At 37.7% G+C, this 21,316-nt stretch overlaps 3 protein-coding genes across 4 annotated transcripts; all 3 read right to left on the reverse strand.

The window, feature by feature from the left end:
• Positions 1–984: 984 nt before the first annotated feature.
• Positions 985–9,535, reverse strand: gspt1 (G1 to S phase transition 1). The gene is made up of 14 exons (XM_027137715.2): positions 9,164–9,535; positions 7,502–7,543; positions 5,994–6,233; positions 5,832–5,865; positions 5,662–5,739; positions 5,362–5,542; positions 4,900–5,054; positions 4,620–4,760; positions 4,229–4,322; positions 3,038–3,118; positions 2,767–2,940; positions 2,574–2,663; positions 2,318–2,486; positions 985–2,093 (listed from the first exon to the last, which is right to left on the reverse strand). Exons 1-14 carry the CDS (start codon positions 9,324–9,326, stop codon positions 2,041–2,043), a joined length of 1,695 nt encoding a protein of 564 aa, XP_026993516.2. The 5' UTR covers positions 9,327–9,535; the 3' UTR covers positions 985–2,040.
• Positions 9,536–10,981: 1,446 nt separating this feature from the next.
• Positions 10,982–16,114, reverse strand: dmc1 (DNA meiotic recombinase 1). Of its 2 annotated transcripts, none has more exons than XM_027137539.2 (14): positions 15,986–16,114; positions 15,714–15,771; positions 15,532–15,576; positions 15,295–15,441; positions 15,074–15,156; positions 13,851–13,903; positions 13,732–13,773; positions 13,521–13,593; positions 13,168–13,259; positions 13,006–13,079; positions 12,759–12,873; positions 11,946–12,006; positions 11,642–11,758; positions 10,982–11,498 (listed from the first exon to the last, which is right to left on the reverse strand). In XM_027137539.2, exons 2-14 carry the CDS (start codon positions 15,768–15,770, stop codon positions 11,429–11,431), a joined length of 1,029 nt encoding a protein of 342 aa, XP_026993340.1. In that variant the 5' UTR covers position 15,771; positions 15,986–16,114; the 3' UTR covers positions 10,982–11,428. The 2 variants fall into 2 exon arrangements, with proteins under 2 accessions (XP_026993340.1, XP_026993339.1); XM_027137538.2 differs by having other exon boundaries at positions 13,006–13,094.
• A 2,856-nt stretch (positions 16,115–18,970) lies between these two features.
• tomm22 (translocase of outer mitochondrial membrane 22 homolog (yeast)) lies at positions 18,971–21,187 on the reverse strand. Its single transcript, XM_027137503.2, has 4 exons — positions 20,899–21,187; positions 19,793–19,911; positions 19,586–19,703; positions 18,971–19,316 (listed from the first exon to the last, which is right to left on the reverse strand). Exons 1-4 carry the CDS (start codon positions 20,986–20,988, stop codon positions 19,242–19,244), a joined length of 402 nt encoding a protein of 133 aa, XP_026993304.1. The 5' UTR covers positions 20,989–21,187; the 3' UTR covers positions 18,971–19,241.
• Between the last annotated feature and the right edge of the window lie 129 nt (positions 21,188–21,316).

Here is a 21,316-nt window from a genome sequence, read left to right on the forward strand (position 1 = left end):
TTACCTGTAATGGCTGCTTTGAGTAGTCTATGTAATAGGCAATTCCACTCATACAGTCCTAACAACAGCAAGTAAAGCAGGACATTTTAATAATCTCTATACTAGACAAATTGGCCTTTAATAATCAGTGCTGTCTTTTAAAACAATGTTACATAAGCCTGCATTTTTCTGACCACTAGGGGCCGCAAGTGAGCACTGCCATTTTACACTATTGCTGGCTGGAAATCTTTAACCCTTCATGGAGCTTCTTCTCGCCATCTTGATAATTTAATACTAAATAATCATTTACTACTGAAGTACATTAAAAAGTTAATTAAAGCGACAGATATTGGGAGTTAAAATTTCAAATCGCCAACAAAGGGAAACTAGCATCAACAGTAGAAGTAAATTCCGGATACATTAAGCCAATTTCAAAATAAAAGTTCAACAAGGAGGCAAGGAATGAGACTTGAATTCCCTTCCTGTCACCAGATATACCAGCTAGCAGTTCTGCTTCATCAAAAGTTTTGGGAACGTGTCATTTTGGTTCCTCGCACTTTTATGGTCATATCTTTGCAGAACATTTAGTTTTCCTAGAAAGCTTGTTTTCTGAAACATCCCTTTACATCACTTTGCACTGGGTTCCCAAACACCAGTGCGCCAGCATTTATAAGCATTATGCACACATACATATTGTAGGAATAAGTGCATATTGTGCACAAGTTCAGCCAAGAGATCCATGTGACAGAGCAGTGCAGAAGAACTGATATAAACCATGTCATATCCTAAGACAGAAGTGTCTGATTAGTTCAATTATCATCAAAACACCAACTGAGGGAGTCTTCAGAATGGTGTCCATGGCAGTGACGGCCTCACTGAGACACTGAATTTAAGCAAAAGCCTTTTAAGCAGGGACTTTACCCAAAGCTGAAGGATTTAACAGACAATCATGTCTGATTAGGAATATAGCATGAATTCAAGATAATAACAATTCAACAATAAAGATGAGATGAACAATTTGTGTTTTTATTTTGTTGGATAGTTAATGCTGACATTGCCACAGAAGTATGTAAAACTGGATCAGATGTTGAGTAGTGTGAGAAACTGTAACATCACAGTTCCTTTATTTATTTATTTTTATTCGAATGCGATTACTTTTAGATGAAGCAATGACTAGTTATTGTGTGCATAAGCCTGATCCTGTTTCATTTACAGCAGGCTACAATTATCGATAATATTTGACTGTAATTGCGCATTTCTTCAAAAATTGCTAGTCATTTCCTGAAATGCATGCGCATAGTCCATGTCACAACTTTACTGATTTCAGTCATAAAGAATAAACTAAAAGATCTGCTCTAGGAGAAGACCAGAACGATATAAGATATGCAAAGAGAAATCATAACCAAAGCCTTAACATAATGTTGGAAGGATCCAAGCTGTTCCAGTGCTCATGTCCTCAAGCAGTGTAAAACTGTAAAAGAAGACAGTTATACAAACTGATTACATACATGGACCCCAGAGCAGTACTGGTGGGGTTAGACTTCCGAGAGTGAAAAAAAAGGAAGGAAAAAAAAAAAATTCACACTCAACCAATTATACATGTCTAACTATCGATACAAGTTTGACCTTGGTGAAGATTTGAGATCACACTTTCAAAATAAATCTATGTCCGCCGTCAGTTCCAGATTGCTTAAGGACAGCTAACAAAGGAATGGCTTAATCCTTCAAACATGAGGGCAGTTAAAAAGCCAATAGTCTCTAACATGATTGCATCCATTTTGTAGTTGAATATGGGCCTGTGGAAATGGGTTGGCTTTAAAATTGGGCTACATGAGTGGCATAGCTGAGCTCTCAATATGAGAAAGCTGTCACACTGAGCTTTTATCTATAATATTGTTCTTCTTAAAACATACTGTCATGTTGTTATTGTCCTTTTTCAAATGTTTCTCTTTTGTTTTATCCACAATAAGAGAATGGAGCGGACTGGAGGAATCTGGTTGGTGTGTCGCTGCATCCTTCCTCCTAATCCACAGTGCAGCAGATCAGTCCTTCAGTGTGAAATCAGTCCTTCTCTGGCACCAACTTCAGCACCTTGCCGATAGCGATGGTTTTACCTGCAAAGAAAAATTTCAGACTTTCATGGACAACTGCATTCACCACACATTCAGGTGATTTCAACAATGCAACCCCAAAATTAGTTAAAGACAGAATCAGTAGTATAAAATATAACTTACATATTCTTAGCAAATTAACAAACCAATACGTTTGGCATTATCACCACAGTGTGAAAAGTACATAGAAGCAAAGGATTTATTGATCCGAGTTAATAAGCTCTTACCTTCGTCCCTCAGAGTGAAACGGCCCATCTGCGGGAAGTCTTTGAACGTTTCTAAGCAGATGGTTCCTGCTGTTCGGAGACGGGCAATGCACACTTGGTCTTGTTTGACAAAGCGAGGACGCGTCTTGCTCTTCTCTCCTGTCTTCTTGTCCACCAAACAGATTAAGGCCTTCAAGCAAAAGTATTTATTTAACGCATAATAAATACAGATAAATATTTTATACATCCAACAAGAAGAAAGCCACCAGGTCCTTACTGTTATCTGAACTTCTTCTATGCAAGTATGGATATGAAGGACTGCATTGTAACCTGGACATATAATGGATTTGTGTTCAATAATGACAATCTGTAAAACAACAACAGCAAAAAAAAATCCATTAAGTACGAGGAATGAAGACAAAAACATGGAAAGCTGTTTATACAACTAGCAACTACAATCAGCACCCTACCTGGGCGTCAAACGTGCGCCCTGAGTGGCAGAGATTCTCTGCATTGCATAAGATAAAGCCAGGGAGAATCTCCTCTTCTTCAATGCCTTTGAGACGGAGCTTCAGGTTCTCTCCAGGTCCTGCATCATCTGTCTCTACATCGTCGGACAGTAGGCTCAGTACCTCCACAGTGTGCTGGAAAATCACCGCACGTCACAGTTACCCGCTGACATCCTTGATTTTGAATTTGGAGAATTTGAGAACTTAAAGTTTCTATTGCTTATAATCTTACCCTATTTGGCATCATGATAAGTTGTTGTGCTTTGCTAATAGTCCCTGATTCCAATTTGCCAAGAACCACAGTGCCCATGTCCTGAAGAGAAAATGAAGAGAGAAAAAAAGGAGTCTGTGAGTGTAATGTCTGAGAGTTTACACAGATTCATCTTTATGTCTCTGGCTTGAGACACCTCTCTACCAGCATAAAACTTTAAACACAATATTAGTGATTTATAATACTCACTCTAATGGAAGATTTGCCAACATCTACTTAAGGAACATCCCAAATTCCTCACATTGAGTAATGCAGACTCTCCATTGTGATTTTCATTAATAAAAAGAACTCAAATGACTAATTTTCTTATTTGACTGCGCTTGGATGTATGGTGAGCCATTAGGTGAACGTTTTTGTTTTTTATTTGTTGTCATGGTTGTGTTTAATGCCATTACAATTCACTTTTTTACAGGTGGAGTTGTGTGATAAAGTGACACAACCTCAGGCCATCCTTAAAAATGTTCTTGTTTGCCGTAACCCGACTGACCCGGTCAATTTAGGGCCGACTCAATTATTTATTTATTTTTTGCTTTAAGTCCGACCGACTTGCCGGTTGTAAATTTGCGGGTTTTTTTTACTCTTCAAACAATTAATACGAAGGCAATAAAATAATATTAACGGGTTCAGGCACAGTAATACATCTAAATAAATTAATTAAAACTCGACACCGCTTTAACTTGGCACAAAGTTCTGGAGAAACTGTGTCCAGCATCAAAATAAGGTTTGCGATGATGCGCCCGAAGGCACGGGTTGAAGACCCAGTCAGTGACATCACGATATGCTAATTTGTTTAAATTCATACCTACGTAATCATCAACACCAAAATTGTACTTTTTTTTTTTTACATTGAAACTTGAAAAAAAATAAAAATAGACCTACCTACTGCCCCCCCCCCCCTTTTTTTTAACTGTTACTGCAAACCAAAATATTTTTAAGGATGGCCTGAGCCATATGTTTTTATTTGCTTCTGGTACATGCTGATGTTCTACTTTCAGAAACCTTTTGCTCAAATGACCTTTCAACATCAGAAAAATACTCTGTGTAAACTATTATTATTCACCGAATCGTTTCTTTTCAATCTCAACATCTACACACAAAATCAAGCCTATATTTATACAGTTACACATAAATATCTAGAAAAATGAGCTTTACCCTGTACTTATCTACAATAGGCAATCTGATGGGACCATCAGTTGATCGGTTGAAGTTTGGCAAGCTGTCCAGATGTGGAATAAATGGTAAACCCCTAAAATAAAAAAAAATAAAAAAAGAATTCATTCATACAATAGAAATTGACTTATTTGCCAAAATTCTGTATTTTACCTGTTACTGTTATCATCACTGTGCACATGATTGTATGAGCCTATACTACATCTGTAAACGCTGCTACTACGAGAAGGTTAGCAGACAGTACAGAGAAATCCAAACATAATCTTATGAATTAGATAGGTGTGGCATCATTAGGAATAAATCTCACAACACTCCTGAATCCACTTGTTTACTGTTCCACGATGTAAGTTAGAGTGTTATAAGCTTCACTTACGTGTACCAGGGGCACATCTCAGAAGGCTCCTTTAAGTTGGCTCCTGTCAGTCCAGAACAGGGCATAAAGTGGATGTCTTTCTTTGGATTAAAGCCCACCTTCTTTAAAAATGGCACTAATTTCTCTTTACATTCCTCATATCTAGCATAAAATAGAGAAAAGATTGTTTAGTAAAATGCCACTGAATGACCTTATGTCAAAAGCTGAACTCTCATATTTCACTTTGAGGCTGCTACGCCGTTAATTTCATTACCGGCATGAATCAACATGATGTATTTACCTATCCAAGCTCCAGTTCACTGTGGGATCGTCCATTTTGTTAATGAGGACTATCAGGTGTTTGACTCCAGCTGTTTTGGCCAACATGGCGTGTTCACGGGTCTGACCACCCTTTTCGAAGCCTGTCTCAAACTCGCCCTTTCTGGCAGAGATAACCTGAGAAGACAGAATAAAAGAATAAATCCCACTAAAAACAAGAATGAAAATATCTACCAAAAAAAAAAAAAACAAGGTGGGAGGAAAAAAAAACAAACCGAAGCCCTGATAACCTTTATAGAGATTGTGAAGCTGACGGATAAATCAATAGTTTGCTGCAACAAAAGTGAACAGAATTCCTGACATTTTACTGAAAGAAGATGAAGACCTCAGTCTAACTAGCAGACATTCCGTCTCCTGACTACAACCTGGATATTTCAGCAGCAAGCGGTCAGCAGTAAAATATCTAGAATTGTAAGGAACTAACCAGCACTGCCAGGTCAGCCTGTGAGGCTCCACCAATCATATTGGGCACAAAGCTTTTATGGCCCGGGGCATCCAGGATGGTAAAGTGCTTTTTCTCAGTTTCGAAATATGCTCTTCCGACTTCTACTGTTTTCCCCTTGTCTCTCTCCTCCTGGTTTGTATCTAATGCCCATGAGAGATACCTGTAAAGAAAATGTATTCAAATATGATAAAAATGTAACTGAGCAGCCACAAAATATCTGAGCAGCAAATACTGAAGAACATTAACAAAAATGTCTGAATAAATGACAGTATTTTTTACCATGTCTCCCTGTTCTTTTCTTTTGCTTCCCTTTCATATTTCTCCAGGGTCCGTTTGTCCACCATGCCGGTTAAATACCTAAAAGAAAAAGCTTAGTGTTAATACTTTACAGATTAGCTCATTTAATGAACAGGTTTTTAAACAGAAAATGTAAAGGCCGCATGACTCACATGATCTGGCCACCGATTGTTGACTTGCCAGCATCTAAAACATAAAAACGGAAGAAAAACACAAGATAAAATTGTGAAGAAAAAAAATACATGAAAAAAAACAATAATAATAAAGTTCGAAAAATGAAGTGGCTTCTTTGAAGATTATGTACACAGACGCACCAACGTGTCCAATGAATACCACATTAACATGTTCCTTCTTTGGAGCATCTGGGAGAGGAGGAGGAAGTTTAGGGACAGGCATTTCCTCATCCTCCTCCATCATCATCTCATCTTGGGCTTCTTCCCTAGCAGATCCAATCTCCTCCATCACTCCACCGGCTGCCTCCACCTCATCAGGTTCACCCTTCTCCTCCCACGACTCGGCAGTGCCAGTATCTGTTTCCCCATTCTCCACAGCGGCTGGAGGCACAATGACACCAACTTTAACATGATGTCATTTATGTATTTATTTTTTACAAAGTTCTGTGTCTATGATACACAACATGTGTATCTTAACAAGCAGATTTTTTAAGTTATTCTGCTGTTACTGATTCATTATAGTTGTTTTATGTCTCCTATACATTTACATATACAGCCTTCTTACTGGAGTGAATAAATGACACAAGAGTCTACATTCAGCATTGTTGCGGTTTGAGTAGCCAGTTGATCTCATAGATACATCTCTATTTGCCGTGAACCAGAATAATTAAGCACTTACATGACAAGCTGTGGGCCGAGACACACCTACCACTGCATATCAACCTGTAGAGCAGGTCTGAGTGGATGTTGGGTGATTTAACAGCACAATGAAAATGCACGTTCAACTACTGGACTATCATTGCTCTTGCAAGAGCTGCTTAATTTAATAAAAAAATATGTTTTGGTTCTCAGGCACACGGTGGCAAATGTGACTAGTGAATAATGAAAGCAGATTGTGGAGTAAATGTTTGCTGGCATTGGTAACTCCATGTATACAAACATATTTAATATCTCGGAGAAATCCAGGGCAAATTGTAAGCAGTTTATTTAAATGCTCTGTGAACTGGCTGCAGACAGATTTAATAATAAATTATTTTTTAGTCCTGGCCATTTCCTACCCATCAGCCAGTTCTCCCTTTTAATGGGACAGCTAACAACCAGGAAAGGCAAAGGCTTGATTGTTTAGTGTCTCTGTGACTGATGGGAGACAGAGAGAATACCAACCCTACCTCCCGAGGAGCATGGCCAGTACTGCTCTCTGGGACTTTAAAGATAAGAATATATTTGTGCTCCTCAAATCTGTAGGACAATCATGAACAGTCTGTTCATGATAAAACTGTCTACTTATCAGACATCACTAAGCAATGAGTTCTGTAACTGATCAATAAAGATCAGCAAACATGTCATTCTGGTAATGAATATCACACTGCTGTTTTTTATGAGAGCTTCAGTCCCTGGCTGTAGGTGCAGGAGTTGAGCAGTGACAAGGCATGAAACCTGAGCATGTACAGTCTGTTACATGAGCCAAGCTGCACAACATCCAGTTGGTCTCTATATAGCTGAACTAACACTAATGGCAGTACTACAACACCATAATTGGTAGAAATACCAGTACTCTCATTTGTACTACCTGACTTGGGGGGAAAAATACAAGCCGTTAGCTCTGTTCACTTTAAATTGTAATAAATTTAAAGTTAAAGCGTACTTACCTACTGGCTCAGAAACCTCCATGTTGGTAACCGTGTCTGGACCTAAAGAGAGAACAACGTACTGCTTAATTTGTATGATAGTTGCTGTTATGTCTTTCGGCTCCTCCCTTCTGGCAGGTGCTACAGAACTTTGCTTACTAAAACTGACAGACACAGGAACAGTTTCTTTCCCCTGACAATCACCCTGATTAACAACTCACCACAATTATATTCACTGCTTATCATAAGTACTGCATTATCAAATCATCTGTATATTACACACTACTGCTGATATATATTGTACAAAAAGCATAATATTGCACAATATTGTTATTCGCATCCCAACACTTTATGTACATAACTGATCGTTCATATTCTATATTCATATTTTATTCATTCTATATTCATGTTGTATACTCATTCTGTCTATATTGTATCTCATCGTCTGCATTGTTTTCTTGTATAGTATTGTGTTATTTATGTCTGTACCTTTGAGAGTCACAAACTGACACACTTGGCCAATAAGCCTGATTCTGATTAAGTTTTCGGAGCACAAGATGCATGCTGTTAAAAGTGTGACATGCAAGAAGATCTCAGTCTAACTCAGTCTAATGTGACATGCAAATAAATTCTGGAAAATTCATTTCCATTTTAGGTATTCTTACAACAAAGTTAAAATTACATAAAGATACAGTACAAGTGCAATTTAACTAAGACTACTATATAATGCATACATGATGATAAATAATACTGATAATAAGAAAAAAATGATAGATGAAAACAATGAAGGTACTAAAATCGCAAATAATTATATTAGAAAAGAAAATCACTTGAAATAGAGCTGTACTGATCTTATAGTAAAAATTGGTAATTGGACCAGATTTGCCCCCAAAATCCTGGACTGGTATCAGATCCGATCTGTGTGTCAGAGTCACCATAATGTGTGTAAACAGGGGGCTTAAAGAGGACTTTACAGAATATACATTTGCGAATGGTAATTTATCTGAACCAAGTAAATAAATCCCTGCTGTGTGTGTGTGCGCGCGTGTGTGTGTGTGTGTGGGTAGAGTTAGACATAAAGAAACAAAATCTGGCAGTGGACATAATGGACAATGTTACTGACATTACTTACTGACAAGTAATTACTGACATTACTTAAACACAAAGGTACAATAAACTATAAACTGTTTCACTTGGGGACGCTGTATCACCAACCAGAAGGTTGTGAGTTCGAGTCCCACTCCTGGGCCCTGGCCAAGGCCCTTAACCCTCAATTGCTCAGTTGTATAAAATGAGATAAAAGTGTAAGTCACTGTGGATCAGGACGTCTGCTAAACGCTGTAAAAGTAAATACAGTAATCACTGAAGTCCACAGCTGACGTCGTCTCTAGTCTTTAGTAGCCATTTTCCCCCCAACCCAAAATAAACGTGACACGTTAACACAAGCCACCACTTTCATTAATCTCTTTAATAATTATTATACACACAAACACACAACAATTAGTGCGCTAACTGTCGCAATGTTGTAAAATCTCCCGGTTTGTCAAACCCCTGACAGCTGTTCAGCGTGGCAGCTAAAGCTAACTAGCTCACTGCAGACTGCAGCTTTTCCCTGAAACGATAACTTTGTTAGCACCGAGCAGGACCGTGTGTGTGTATGTGTGTGTGTGTGTGTGTGTTTACCGTGGGACCCGGTGCTGTGTGGGGACGCTCTGGGTACAAAAGACGGTACAAACTCTGGTGCGTTGACGTTGAGGCCGATGAAGGCAGACTGGAGCTCGGTGTCCGCTTGGGCCTCCACATCGTCCTCCTCCCAGCTCTCAGGCGCAGAGTCTCTCTGGTCCATAGCGAGATCCGACTACAGCCGCTTGTCCACGATACACAGTTACACCCGGACACCTTCACCTTCTCTTTACCTGCTCCAGATAACCGTGTGTGTGTGTGTGTGTGCAGAAGAGTGAGCGGATCTACAACATGAACCTGCTGCTCTTCCGCTCCCACAGTGCGGACACGGTGCGCTCAGTGTTCACTGTGTGAAGCCAGACACTATGGCGCAGGACATCTGATAACGACCACCAAATGAATAGTTCTCTTCATGAAAGACTCTTTAACACGTTTATACGTCAACTCTAAACTCAAGAGCTGATTGTGCGGTTCAATAACAGGTCTTGTAAAACGTTTTGTAGAAAACCTACATGAATTCTTTTAGTGTATCTGTGTTTATAAATTAAACCTTTATTCTGAAAACGTTTCATTTGATAGATTTTGTAGGGAAGAATGTACCCCTTGTTTTCCCCACATGTAGTTGTAATGAACAGAAGACCTGTTATATCCAAAGGAAGCTTTAAACATGTGTGATGCTTTTAGAGATTTGACTTCTTTTCAGTACAGCACACTGTTGCTGTGTCATTTTTTTTTTTTTTTTGTATTTCATCTGTGATTCTCCTTTTCTTTTTGGCATGAATAACATCACACTGTCAGTTAAGGAAGTCTGGTCTGCCACAGGAGCTGTTGTTGCAGTTCTGCACTGCAGTCATTGAATCTGTCCTGTGCACATCCATCACCATCTGGTTTGGAGTAGCAACAAAACAAGACAGGAACAGACTGCAACGCACAGTTAAAACAACAGTAAAAATAATTAACCACTCCTCAGGACTTGTACAACACAAGAACCAGAAACCGGGCAGGAAAAATCATTACTGACCCTTCGCACCCTGAACACAACCTCTTTCAGCTCCTCCCTTTTGGCAAATGCTACAGAACTCTGTTTACCAAAACTGCCAGACATAGGAAAAGTTTTTTCCCCCCAGACAATCACCCTGATTAACAACTCACCATAATTATATTCACTGCTTCTTATCTATAAGTACTGCATTATCAGAACTGTCAGTCATCACATCGTCCGTATATGTTACACACACTATTGCTGTATATTGTACAAAAAGCATAATATTGCACAATATTGTTATTTGCACTACCATGTACTCTAACACTTTATGTACATAACTGATCTGTCATATATTCTGTATTCATATTTAATACTCGTACTGTCTATATTGTCTCACATCATCTGTATTGTCTTGTATAGTCTGTTTTTGTTTTGTATAGTTTATGCTAAATGAATATTAAAGTGATATTTATGTCTGTACTTTTCAGAGTCACAACAGCTGGAAGCAAATTCCTTGTGTGTGTCGACACATTTGGCCAATAAACCTGATTCTGATTCTGATCAGTATCAGAAGTGTCACAGACAAACTTCTTGGTCCTTTGTTGGAGAAAAAGCTTCAGGGGGATTTTATCATCACTTCTGTGATCAGGCTTGCATCTCCAGCACATTAAAGCGAGGCTCCTTAGACTCTTTAGTCTACACCTAGACAGACCACCTTGATTTGGATGTTATGAAGTTCATAAAATTTACTTGTTTTTCTCTGATTTAAGTAAACAACCGGATCTGTTTTACATGATGACACAAATGAATACATCCCAGCAGACTAAAAAAGCTAATATATGAGATTAAAAGCTTTATTGATATATAAAAATAAAAAATATCAATAAAAGTAATGTATGTTTAGTGACAGTGTATTGTATATTCCAGCTGTTTTGTGTGAGCACCTTCAACCGAAGAACTCTCTGCAGTGAATGCATCATTTCATCAGACAAAATTTTTTTCTTAGTAAAGTGAAATGAATATAGACAGGAAATAAATGCAGACAGACATTAGAGATTAGGTTTTTTTTAAAAAAATGCAGGAATGTTTCTTTGTCAAAGAAAATTGTAGCAAGTGCAACACTTTATTGGGGAAAACATACACACATAGGTGGAGATCAAATAAATAAATAAATAAACAAACAAACAAACAAACAAACAAACAGTTGTATTTAGACCTGAATGCATATAGAATCCCACTAACAAACCATGCGATTTTCTTTCACCTGAGACATTCTTCCTTTACTCTTTTGCATCTGCTACTCCACCAGCAGTAATGGCAAAGGTAGCTTCATTTTCTGGCATGTCAGGGCTTGAAAAGAAGGAGATAATCCTTTTAACTTTCTTTTTTATCTTCAGTTCACATTAACATCAGCAATCAGCTCAGACAAGTTAATGAGTTATTATTTGATAAGTTATAGGTTTTAGTTTCTATATTAGTTTAGCCAGAATTACCTGTCAAAGATTTTGGCAATTCTCATTTCACCACGTCCTTTCCTCAGACTTATGCGTGTGGTGGAAGCATGAGCCAGTATGTGACCTCCGATGGGCTTTTTGGGATCTGCTTGAAATCTTTAAAAGAGTGGTTAGAAATCGGCTGCTGCACCTACACAGGACATCTTCATTAGAGATACATGGTTTTAGTTACCTTCGACCCATATGCTGTGTTTGGTCATGCTGATAATGACCTTCAGAACTGACACGTCACTGCAGTTATCTGTAACATAACCAGCATTTGAAAGAAAATTTTAATACTTACGTCATCCCAGCTCCTGGGTCTGCTGTCATCTGATTGGTGACAAACACTCCAACATTGTACTCTGTCAGAATTAAAATACAAACATTTTGATCAGACAGGGGCTGAATTATTTATTCAGTGTTTTTATTTTCAGTCAATTAGTTGGTCTTGTGTCTCAGGTCAAATCTAACAAGTGAAAATATTATCAATACAGTATAACATATCTAGTGTTTCCTATTATAACACTACAATGACCAATATATAATCATTATGAACATATTCCTACACCTTCCTACAACTAATGCCAAGCATGAAACCCTTTTATTATTTCTTGAAAGTAACAAAAATATCTGCAAATAAAATAAAAATTATAAAAAAAATTAAAAATTATAATGTAAATGTAAATATAAGCAAGTTAAGTAATGTTATCCCTGATTCATAAAGACCAAGACTTTTTTTTGGAGTGTACGTCAATTGCTAACCCAAAGATTCACAACTTTTACCTCAGAGGTGTCCAATCTAAACCCAGTGTGGGTGCAGGTTTTTGATTCCACACATTTAACCAGCTGACACTGGTTTTAAAATACTATGAAGTGTGACTTCTGCATAGAATAAATATTTACACCGACCACTTACACCACTCACACCGACCCTTTCTGGATAAGATTGGATACTCCTGCTTCAGCTTAAATGTTATACTGACACTACAGTTTACAGCTCAAACCAATAAAAAAAGAAGAAATTTTGGGACATTTTAGCATTTCAGATGAACATAGTTATTGTGTTATGTAAAGGAATATGAATGTTATGGACATTTTGTGACGTAAAACTGACCTTCTGAAATCTTTTGCAGCCTGGAAAGCATCTGTGCCAGCTTCTGTTGTCTCTCTGCAAGCTCACCTCGACCTGAGAAGTCCACTCGGAACAAAGCCATGATGGAGTCTATGATCTAAACAAAACAAAGGTAGAGGTAAAAACAGTAGAATACTATATTAATCCAAACTAATAACAAAGCAATAAAAAATGGAACAAATATTATAAAGTGTGTTTTATTTTTTTTCTTTCTCATCCTGTAACTTGCCAAGAGCTTAAAGATGCCTCCCTCCTCATGAAATTTGGCTGCCACAAAGTCTAACAGCTCCATCTGATGTTCACCTAAAATGGCAAGAACTAAAAACAATGCACCAAATATCTACCAAATCCGGCATAAAAGTGAAGATAAGCTCAATAATATTTGTCTTACTGGTATAAGCACGGGCATACAGCACGTTATCAAGGACTGCATCATGATCCACATTGAACCTGTCTGCAATGTCCTTCAGCCTGTCTGGGCGACTGAGAATTACAGATAAAGAACAAAAAGACTAGTAGCAACAGAACACATCACAGATAGTAAGGAGGCTGAGAAAATAACCGACTCTTAGATTCTTAATTATTCTCTATTAAAATAATGTTTTTCGTGATGGATGAAAATGATTTCTTATCAGTGGTCATAATAAGGGGGAAAAACAAGATGTAGCCTATAGAAATGAAAAACTTGATCGATGCTTAACCAAAGATTAAAAAAAAGATTGTCTAAAGATTCCTGAAGGATACAAAGTATTTTCCGAATCAATGAAGATGACCTTTCCTCCAGTATATCCATTCTCACCAGGCAACTGGGCTGTAACTACAGTATAAAGACGGTTCAGCTCATATGCAGGCATTTAAAGAAAGCAATATACCTGATCACGATTCTAGTCAAAATTTTAACAGTGTCCTAGTGTCATACCACTAGAATCACTGTGAAAGACATTTTGTCACCTACCACACAGCGTGTGAGAGAGTTGAGTCTTTCCTGTTCTAAACTCTGCATAAAAATATTTTCATTAAAAAACAGATCAGATAAGAAGTGCTAAAATGAGAGGACAATAGATTATAACTTACCTCCAAAAGCTTCAGTGATCGCCATACTCTCTACTCCCCCTCCAAGAAGTTTACTAAAGAGATGTAAACATACGGCTAAGTACGATATTTCCTTGGGTTGTGAGGAAATACACTAGAGATATTATGGTAGCAATAAATATAGTGACACTTACCATAATATACAGCATAGTATGAAAACTATGTCATAATGTAGCAAGACTACAATAATCATGACCAGTTAATATTGTAATTTATTTGTGTACCATACCATACTGTATGTAATTTGTATCAGAGCTGAAGTTCAACAGAAATTTATGAAAGACCAAAATGCTAGAGTTGAAATAAGACACCACTGTGATACCTCTGATACCACTGTGACGATTATAATACAGTGCTAGATAAAGGACTGCACTTACATGTTATACAATAAAGGTGTAACAATACACTCTGGTCACAATTTGACTCTTTTCAAAATACAACATTTACGATGCTATTCGATTCAATTTGTAGTAAATTTGAACAGAACTGTAATGAGGAAAAATTAGGACCGAAGAATATTTTTTTAAATTTCTGTATAAAAAAAGAATACAAAACAATGCGTATGTTTGTCTGAAACTAAATAAATTTTAAACCTGTTATGCACAGAGGTTTAATATATACTTAAACAAACTGTACTAAAGGTTCACCAAGTCTTAAAAACACATTAATTTATAAATTCATCTAAATGTTTCGGACAAATAAACAAAGTGTCTGACCTGGGTACTCTGAAAATGATCAAATAAAAAATAATGAGCTGAGGAGCAGAAATATATTAAGTTCAGCTAAAATTACATAATTCCACAACCTCTTTCTCGAGCAGCATAGATTACAGAGGTGTGTAGATGGTGTTGTTCGAATGGACAGAAGCACTATATTGTGGTCATGCAGCTGTATATAATGTATAACGCATGTCAATCAAACCAGAGCTATTGAACTTGGGTCAATTCACAAGTGCAGATGGTTTCAGGTTTGGTAATGTTAACTCTAAAGGGTTTGCAGATTGAGACCTCTGGTGTTCAAACAATGCATCTGCATCTAATGCATAAATAATAGAATACAGATATCACATTTTTCCATGAAGTACATCACATATTTGCATTGTGTTGCATTGTCATATTGTCAAAACGTATTGTTACACACCATTACAAACTGCTTTATAATACTAATGATATACAGTATAATACTATCTACAATATCTTTCTTACTCAAACTCCAAACTGCCTGTTGTGATGTGGAATACTTGTTTTCTTTTCATACTGTATTCTGAAGCTGTCTGAAATCCGTTCATCTAAAGCAAACAAAATAAAAAAACAACTTTTTAAAACATTTACGGACTAGACGATATTCAACGCATCATCCATTAACAACAATCCCTGATAAAAATCCAGTAAAACATTTCCAAATGATGTCTGAAAGTGAACATTACCAGCAACTTCCCAGCAGCTTCCTTGATTTTCTCCACTTTGGCCTCAGACAGACCCTTCACATTACAGAGGGAACGGCGTGTGGTCATCTGGATCCCTTTTACAGTACAAATTCCCACTGACTTCAGCTTTTTGATATCTGCCATGTTCTATAAAGAGCGCACAAAGAATACAACAGGCTGTCATAATGTTACTTGATCCTGTTATAACATTAAATGTCATCATGTCATTTTACTCACAATGCCATATTTCTGAAGGAGTTCAATGTCTTGGAAAAAAGATTCCTAGAAGTTAGCAGAAATAATAAAAACTTCATTCTTTTTGGTTAAACTAGTTTAGATGTCATCATAAGTGGCATAAACTAAAGTGATTAGTCCTGATGAATCTGAGGCTAGACTGAGAATGTTCATCATTATCTCACCTCATCATCATGAAACGCTGCCTCATCTTCCACAACTTGGTCCTCCACCGACTTCATACTGTTAAAGACCATCAAGTTTACTTAAGAAATCAATTATTGTACACTTTTCTGCCAAACACAGAGCTACATTAGCTACATGCTAATGAGTTCAGCTAATTGCTAACAGCTAGTTCTTCTGATTTAATCCACACATTTTTTTTCTGTAATGATTACAAATATACACCTTTTGTGGAAAAAACACACACTCACTCCATTAACACACTCTCACTCACCTTTAAAGCAAACAAACCGTCGAGTAAACGAAATATAATCACTGCATATTTGAACCTGTGATACAAACGCTGACAATCGCCTCAGAAATAAAGAGCGCTCGAGCGCACACAGAGGTACGTGCCCCCCCACCCCCTCCACAAACCCCACCCCATACACACCACTACAAGCTTTCTGATTTTACATTAAATAAATGAGTTAACATTAAATAAAGTTCATGTCCTGCAGCTTTATGAAAGAATGTGTTTGACTGCTGCCATTTGCCACATCCCACTATAATAAACGATGGATGTATGTCTGGAAATATTTTTACAATTTGTTTATAGGCTTCATTTATCAGTTGTTGCTCTTGTTTCATTCATTCATCCATTCATTCATTCATGCATTTATTTATCCATTCATCCATTCATCCATTCATCCATCCATCCATTCATCCATTCATCTTTAATAATAACCAGGTCAGGGTTGCAGTAGATTCAGATCTCTGATGATGGTGTATGTGGTGGTGTTTGTTATCATTGGTTATAGAAAAGATTTAGATCATTTTTATACTCATTAAATTATAGATTGAACCCTCATGCTCTTTGGTTGGTAACATTGTCCACCAGGAAAAACATTTCATCACTCAATAAGTGATCAGACAAATATATTTTTTTATACATAAAGAGTAGAATATTTTTATTGAATTATGTAACTCTTACCCTAATATAAGTAACCCTATGGACTTCCATAGTGTAGTCTATGGGTCATAGTGGGTGTATGCCACACATGAATATAAATTTTAGGCCATAAGAGTAACCTGGTTCTCTGAAAGCACAAGAATGTTATCTCTATGGGATATGCGTCTTTGTGCTGTCTCATAAATACTACTGCATTACGCCACTTAGTGTTGCTTACAGATTAAGCCTTAATAAAGCAGTACAGTACGTTGTTTAAAAATCCCTCTTATACAGGTGCCTAATAGCAGCACTGCCATCAGACCTAAAAGCTTGGTGTCTCAATACAGCCTCCCTGTGGAGCAGAGACATGCCCGACTAAATAGGCTGTACATTGTCTGCCGATAAGCATGCTCTGAATGTCACTGCATTCAGCATCAACTAAGAATATTTGTGTTTGGTTCAGTGTGCTCTTGTCCGAATTAATTTTGAAAGCTAATCGTCTCACCATATAATGTGGTCAACACTGTTAATGGGGCATGAGTGCAATTTAGTGCTATTATTTCTAAGCGCTTGTGTGTCTGTGTGTGTGTGTGTGTGTTTCACCTAAAGGCTTTTTATACTACTGGCCACCCACTTATTTAAATGTTCCCTGGACCTGAAGCCTGAATGCACTCCTTTAAATATTTGTATTGAAAGGGGGCACTTGTTTGTGCATATAAGTCTCAACTGGAGCTCTGAATGACTGCCAGTGTATGGGAGAGGCCCTTTGCATCCTGAGGAAGCATAGTTTTGCACACACTTCTTTTACATTGTGGCCAATGAAGGTCTAAAAAGGCCTTTTGAATCAAAAGGCACATTCTAGCAATTGCAAATTTTATCTATGGGAAAAACCTGACAGAGAGAGCCTCCATGCTCTCACCTGAGAGTCTTGATGCTTAATCACATCTATGAATGTGCAGGCAGAGGTCTGTGACTATGCACACTTCATCTCACTACACCGAACAGAATTAAACCGTAATTTCTTCCTTCAGTTCTGCCTGATAGGCCAATAGCAATGACAAAACATTCAGGGTTCTGACAGAGATGGCACCTACTTTGTAACATTTCTCAGCCACAGAGGACTGGAGACAATCAGCCTTCAGAAGGTTAGGCCCCACCACAGTCAGGGTGGATTTCTGTGTGAGATGGAGTTGTGATGCCATACGGTGTTCCATTGGACGTAGGTTGGTGTATCCACCCTCTACCAGGTAGACCTAATCAAATGCTGACACTCAATGGATTTGGTTATTTGCAGTAAAGTGGAATGCTCCTTGAACAAGTGGATCTATTTCAGTCTGATTGCAATTGCATGATAATTCATGCTCAGAAATACAAATCTAAGCTTTGCCCGTTTCCATGGTGGTAGTGGGGAGGATTCCGCTGTCAATATGTTCATTTCAAGGTACATCAGAGTAAGGTACTAACTGAGTAAAGCTACTTTTTGGAGACAGGCTAGCCTTGAGGTGAAGTTTAGATCAGGCGGCATTTGGTGACCGAGGGCCAGTTCCCATAGTGAGGTACTGACATATATGAACTTCTTGTCAAATATGGTGAAGCATGAATTATTTTCCATATCTCTGTAGACTTTGCTTTCAAATTTGCAATCATTTTTGCACAGAAACCCTAGTATAATATCCCTCCCCAAGAAAACTATTGTTGCTGACGTTCTCCCTGACTTTTCATTTTTCCTTAATATTTCAGTTAAAGCAGATGTCATTTAATTTTCTATTAAAATCATAGCCAATGTGTATTGGTTGTTTCTCCCCAAATTGTTATCAGCATGTTCAAAAAATGCCTCAGAGCATGGTAGGACATTAACTGAATAATTCCATCATTCACTGTGTGTTCAGTTTTACTTCGTCCACGAGTTGCTTTTAAGGCATTTGGATTTGAAATAAGTGTCAATCTATAAACATGAGTTTGATAAGAATGTAATGTAACTTGTATGTTCATGGATACAGTACTAGTGTGTTGCACCATTAAACATCAACATCAAGTTTTTTTTTCTTGTTTAATTTTAAGACGTTAAATATACATTGCTATTCTAAAGACTTTCTGGAGGAGCAGAGAAGGACTTTCTATGGAAGTGTTGCAGATGTTGCATGAATTATATGATGCCTTTATCATTTAGGCCCTTCTCTATTCTTGACCCTCTGTGGCAATAGACATTTTGATTAAAGAATATACAAGATAATCTGTTGCCGTTTGGTGTATTATATTTGTACCGATTCCACTTTGCCACAAATTAAAATAACTCTTACTTAGGAGCCTTAAACATTCATAAGAAAGGACAGACAACCCAAATCCTTTAATCTTTCTGAATGGGCAAGACATTCACAATTTAACCCTCACTTTTTTTGACTAATGCATGTTCAAACAAACATATACATGTAAATACAAAAAAAGAAAAAACAAACAAAGCAAATCAAAAAACACTGGAAATTGAATGACTGATTTCATAAAAGAAGCCAGCTCATGTCTCCTCTCTGTCTCCATTGTGAGGACACTTTTCCAAGTCCCCTGTGAACTGCAACTTAAGGATGAGGTATGAGACATTTCTTCAGACCTTTCCAGGAGCAACAGGTGCCATTCCTGGAATGACACCAGAAATCCCCGCATTTGGACCCAACAGGATCTGAGTAAACAAAATCCACAATCTTTTATTAAACACATTATTAAAAAAATCAGGCAATTACATTTTTCATACACAGTACAAAAGAACATAGACACCTTCTGAAACACCTGCTGTAATTATCACACCTACTGCGTGTATTGTAAAAATAATATAAGATAAGAATAACACGTATCACCACTAAATATGCTACCAAGGTTTTAACAGATATTAAAGAAAATGGAAAAAAAAAATCTATCCATTTAGTGTAGGGGGAACATGGTAAACATTACCTGTCTCTGTTGTTGTAGTTGTTGCTGTTCCAGCTGTAGTCTCTCCGTTTCAAACACTACGGGAAGAACCAGGATCATAAATGATGTAGTGCCGATCCACAGAGCGGTGCGGGAAAAGCTACAGGAGAACAAGAAATTGGGGGAACATTACGACTAAAAAAACATTATGGCATAAATAACATGAGCCAGATAAATCCAGACCAGTACCTGTAAACTTTTTTCGCAAGAGACAGCGAGCACTGTGCTGATACTTCTGCTGCTGAGCGCAGCGTGTCAGGGAACATCTCTGTTAATCCCCATAGCCTCTCCATCATGGTTTCATCTAGCTGATTGGAAAAGAAACACAAGCTATCAGTCAAACACTTGAGATGTCACCAAATTTCTCCCAAGATGCTTACTGTAGTGGTTTTCTGGGTGGGTCCGAGAAGCGCAGCCAGCAGGTCATTGTAGATTAACTTATTTACATAAATAGAAATCGCAACATTCTCCCAATTATCAATGTTGTCTTTGTTATTAGGTTCTTAGCCTGTTAATCCACACAATTGAAAAAAATTCTGTGTTGTGAGTGAAAAGATTAAAATAAAAATAAAGCTCTCACTCTCTAACGAACAGATAAAAAGCTGTTCTATGGATTTAAACCATTTGCATGAAGTAGATCTATTGTAAGAGGCGTCAGTGTAATTAAGCCGACAGTATGACAACCTATTGTCAAAATTGCATTTGTTCAAGTAGAGGCAAGCGTATACATATATTTAGATGAATTGTATTCAATTCAGGGAGTAAATATCAGAGAATATATTAGTTTAAAATAACCCATGTAAAATTATTTTCTTTTTGCACACTAACAAAAAGTTGAGTCTTCAGAGTAACTAATTGTCATATGAATTCCTTATATACGCTTGACATTTTCTGAATGATTCATGGCTGATTACTTGAGTTCAGTATGACTATGGAAAAGGACCCCATTTGTGGCTCAGAAGTAAAATCACCACCGTGAACCTGGACACGTTCAAATGAATGACCACAGATCACGTGATCTCGCAAAATGAAAAGCTATTATGATAAAATTATGAAAGAAAAAATGTTCTGAAGGCTTTATCTTGATCTTATTGTGCTTGCTGTTCAACATAAATATGATCTAATCTGCACAGAATCTACATAACCGAGGACACTTCACTGTAAGGAGGCTGGACAGGAGATGAAAACAGGAAGCTAGTACAGGATGGAGAAATATATTTTAGCAACTGAACCCTTGTTAGCTTCAATGTCTGTTGGATGTAAGCAGTGTATTACACCCAGGTAAGTTCACTCACGTCATCATCGTCGTCTCCTTCGATGTCGTCTTCAGGTGGCCGAGTATCCACAGGCCCAGAGACAGGAGACACCGCCGACACCGCAGCCATCAGCCTTACTACCTGATCACAGCAATGAGAACTCACCTGATGCTTGTAAAACGATCAACCGCTCGATCTACACTGACACTACTGACAACGAATAAGCGAGCAAGAGAAACCGAGAGCGTTAATTCTACCCCAGCCGGAGGTCAAGTCGGTTACATGTGCACAAAAATGAAGGAACTGTTCTTTGCCTGCTGCAGTGCACAAGCGCAGAAATGAAAACGGCGCCACCTGCTGCACGGGAGGACTTTCTAATAAGAGTTGTGAAAAATAGGAACACTTACATTACAGTTGTAAGGAGAAGTTGAAATAACAACCGGGGTTTTCCTGCATC

Source organism: Tachysurus fulvidraco, chromosome 8, assembly GCF_022655615.1.
Source record: "Tachysurus fulvidraco isolate hzauxx_2018 chromosome 8, HZAU_PFXX_2.0, whole genome shotgun sequence".
NCBI lineage: Eukaryota > Metazoa > Chordata > Actinopteri > Siluriformes > Bagridae > Tachysurus > Tachysurus fulvidraco.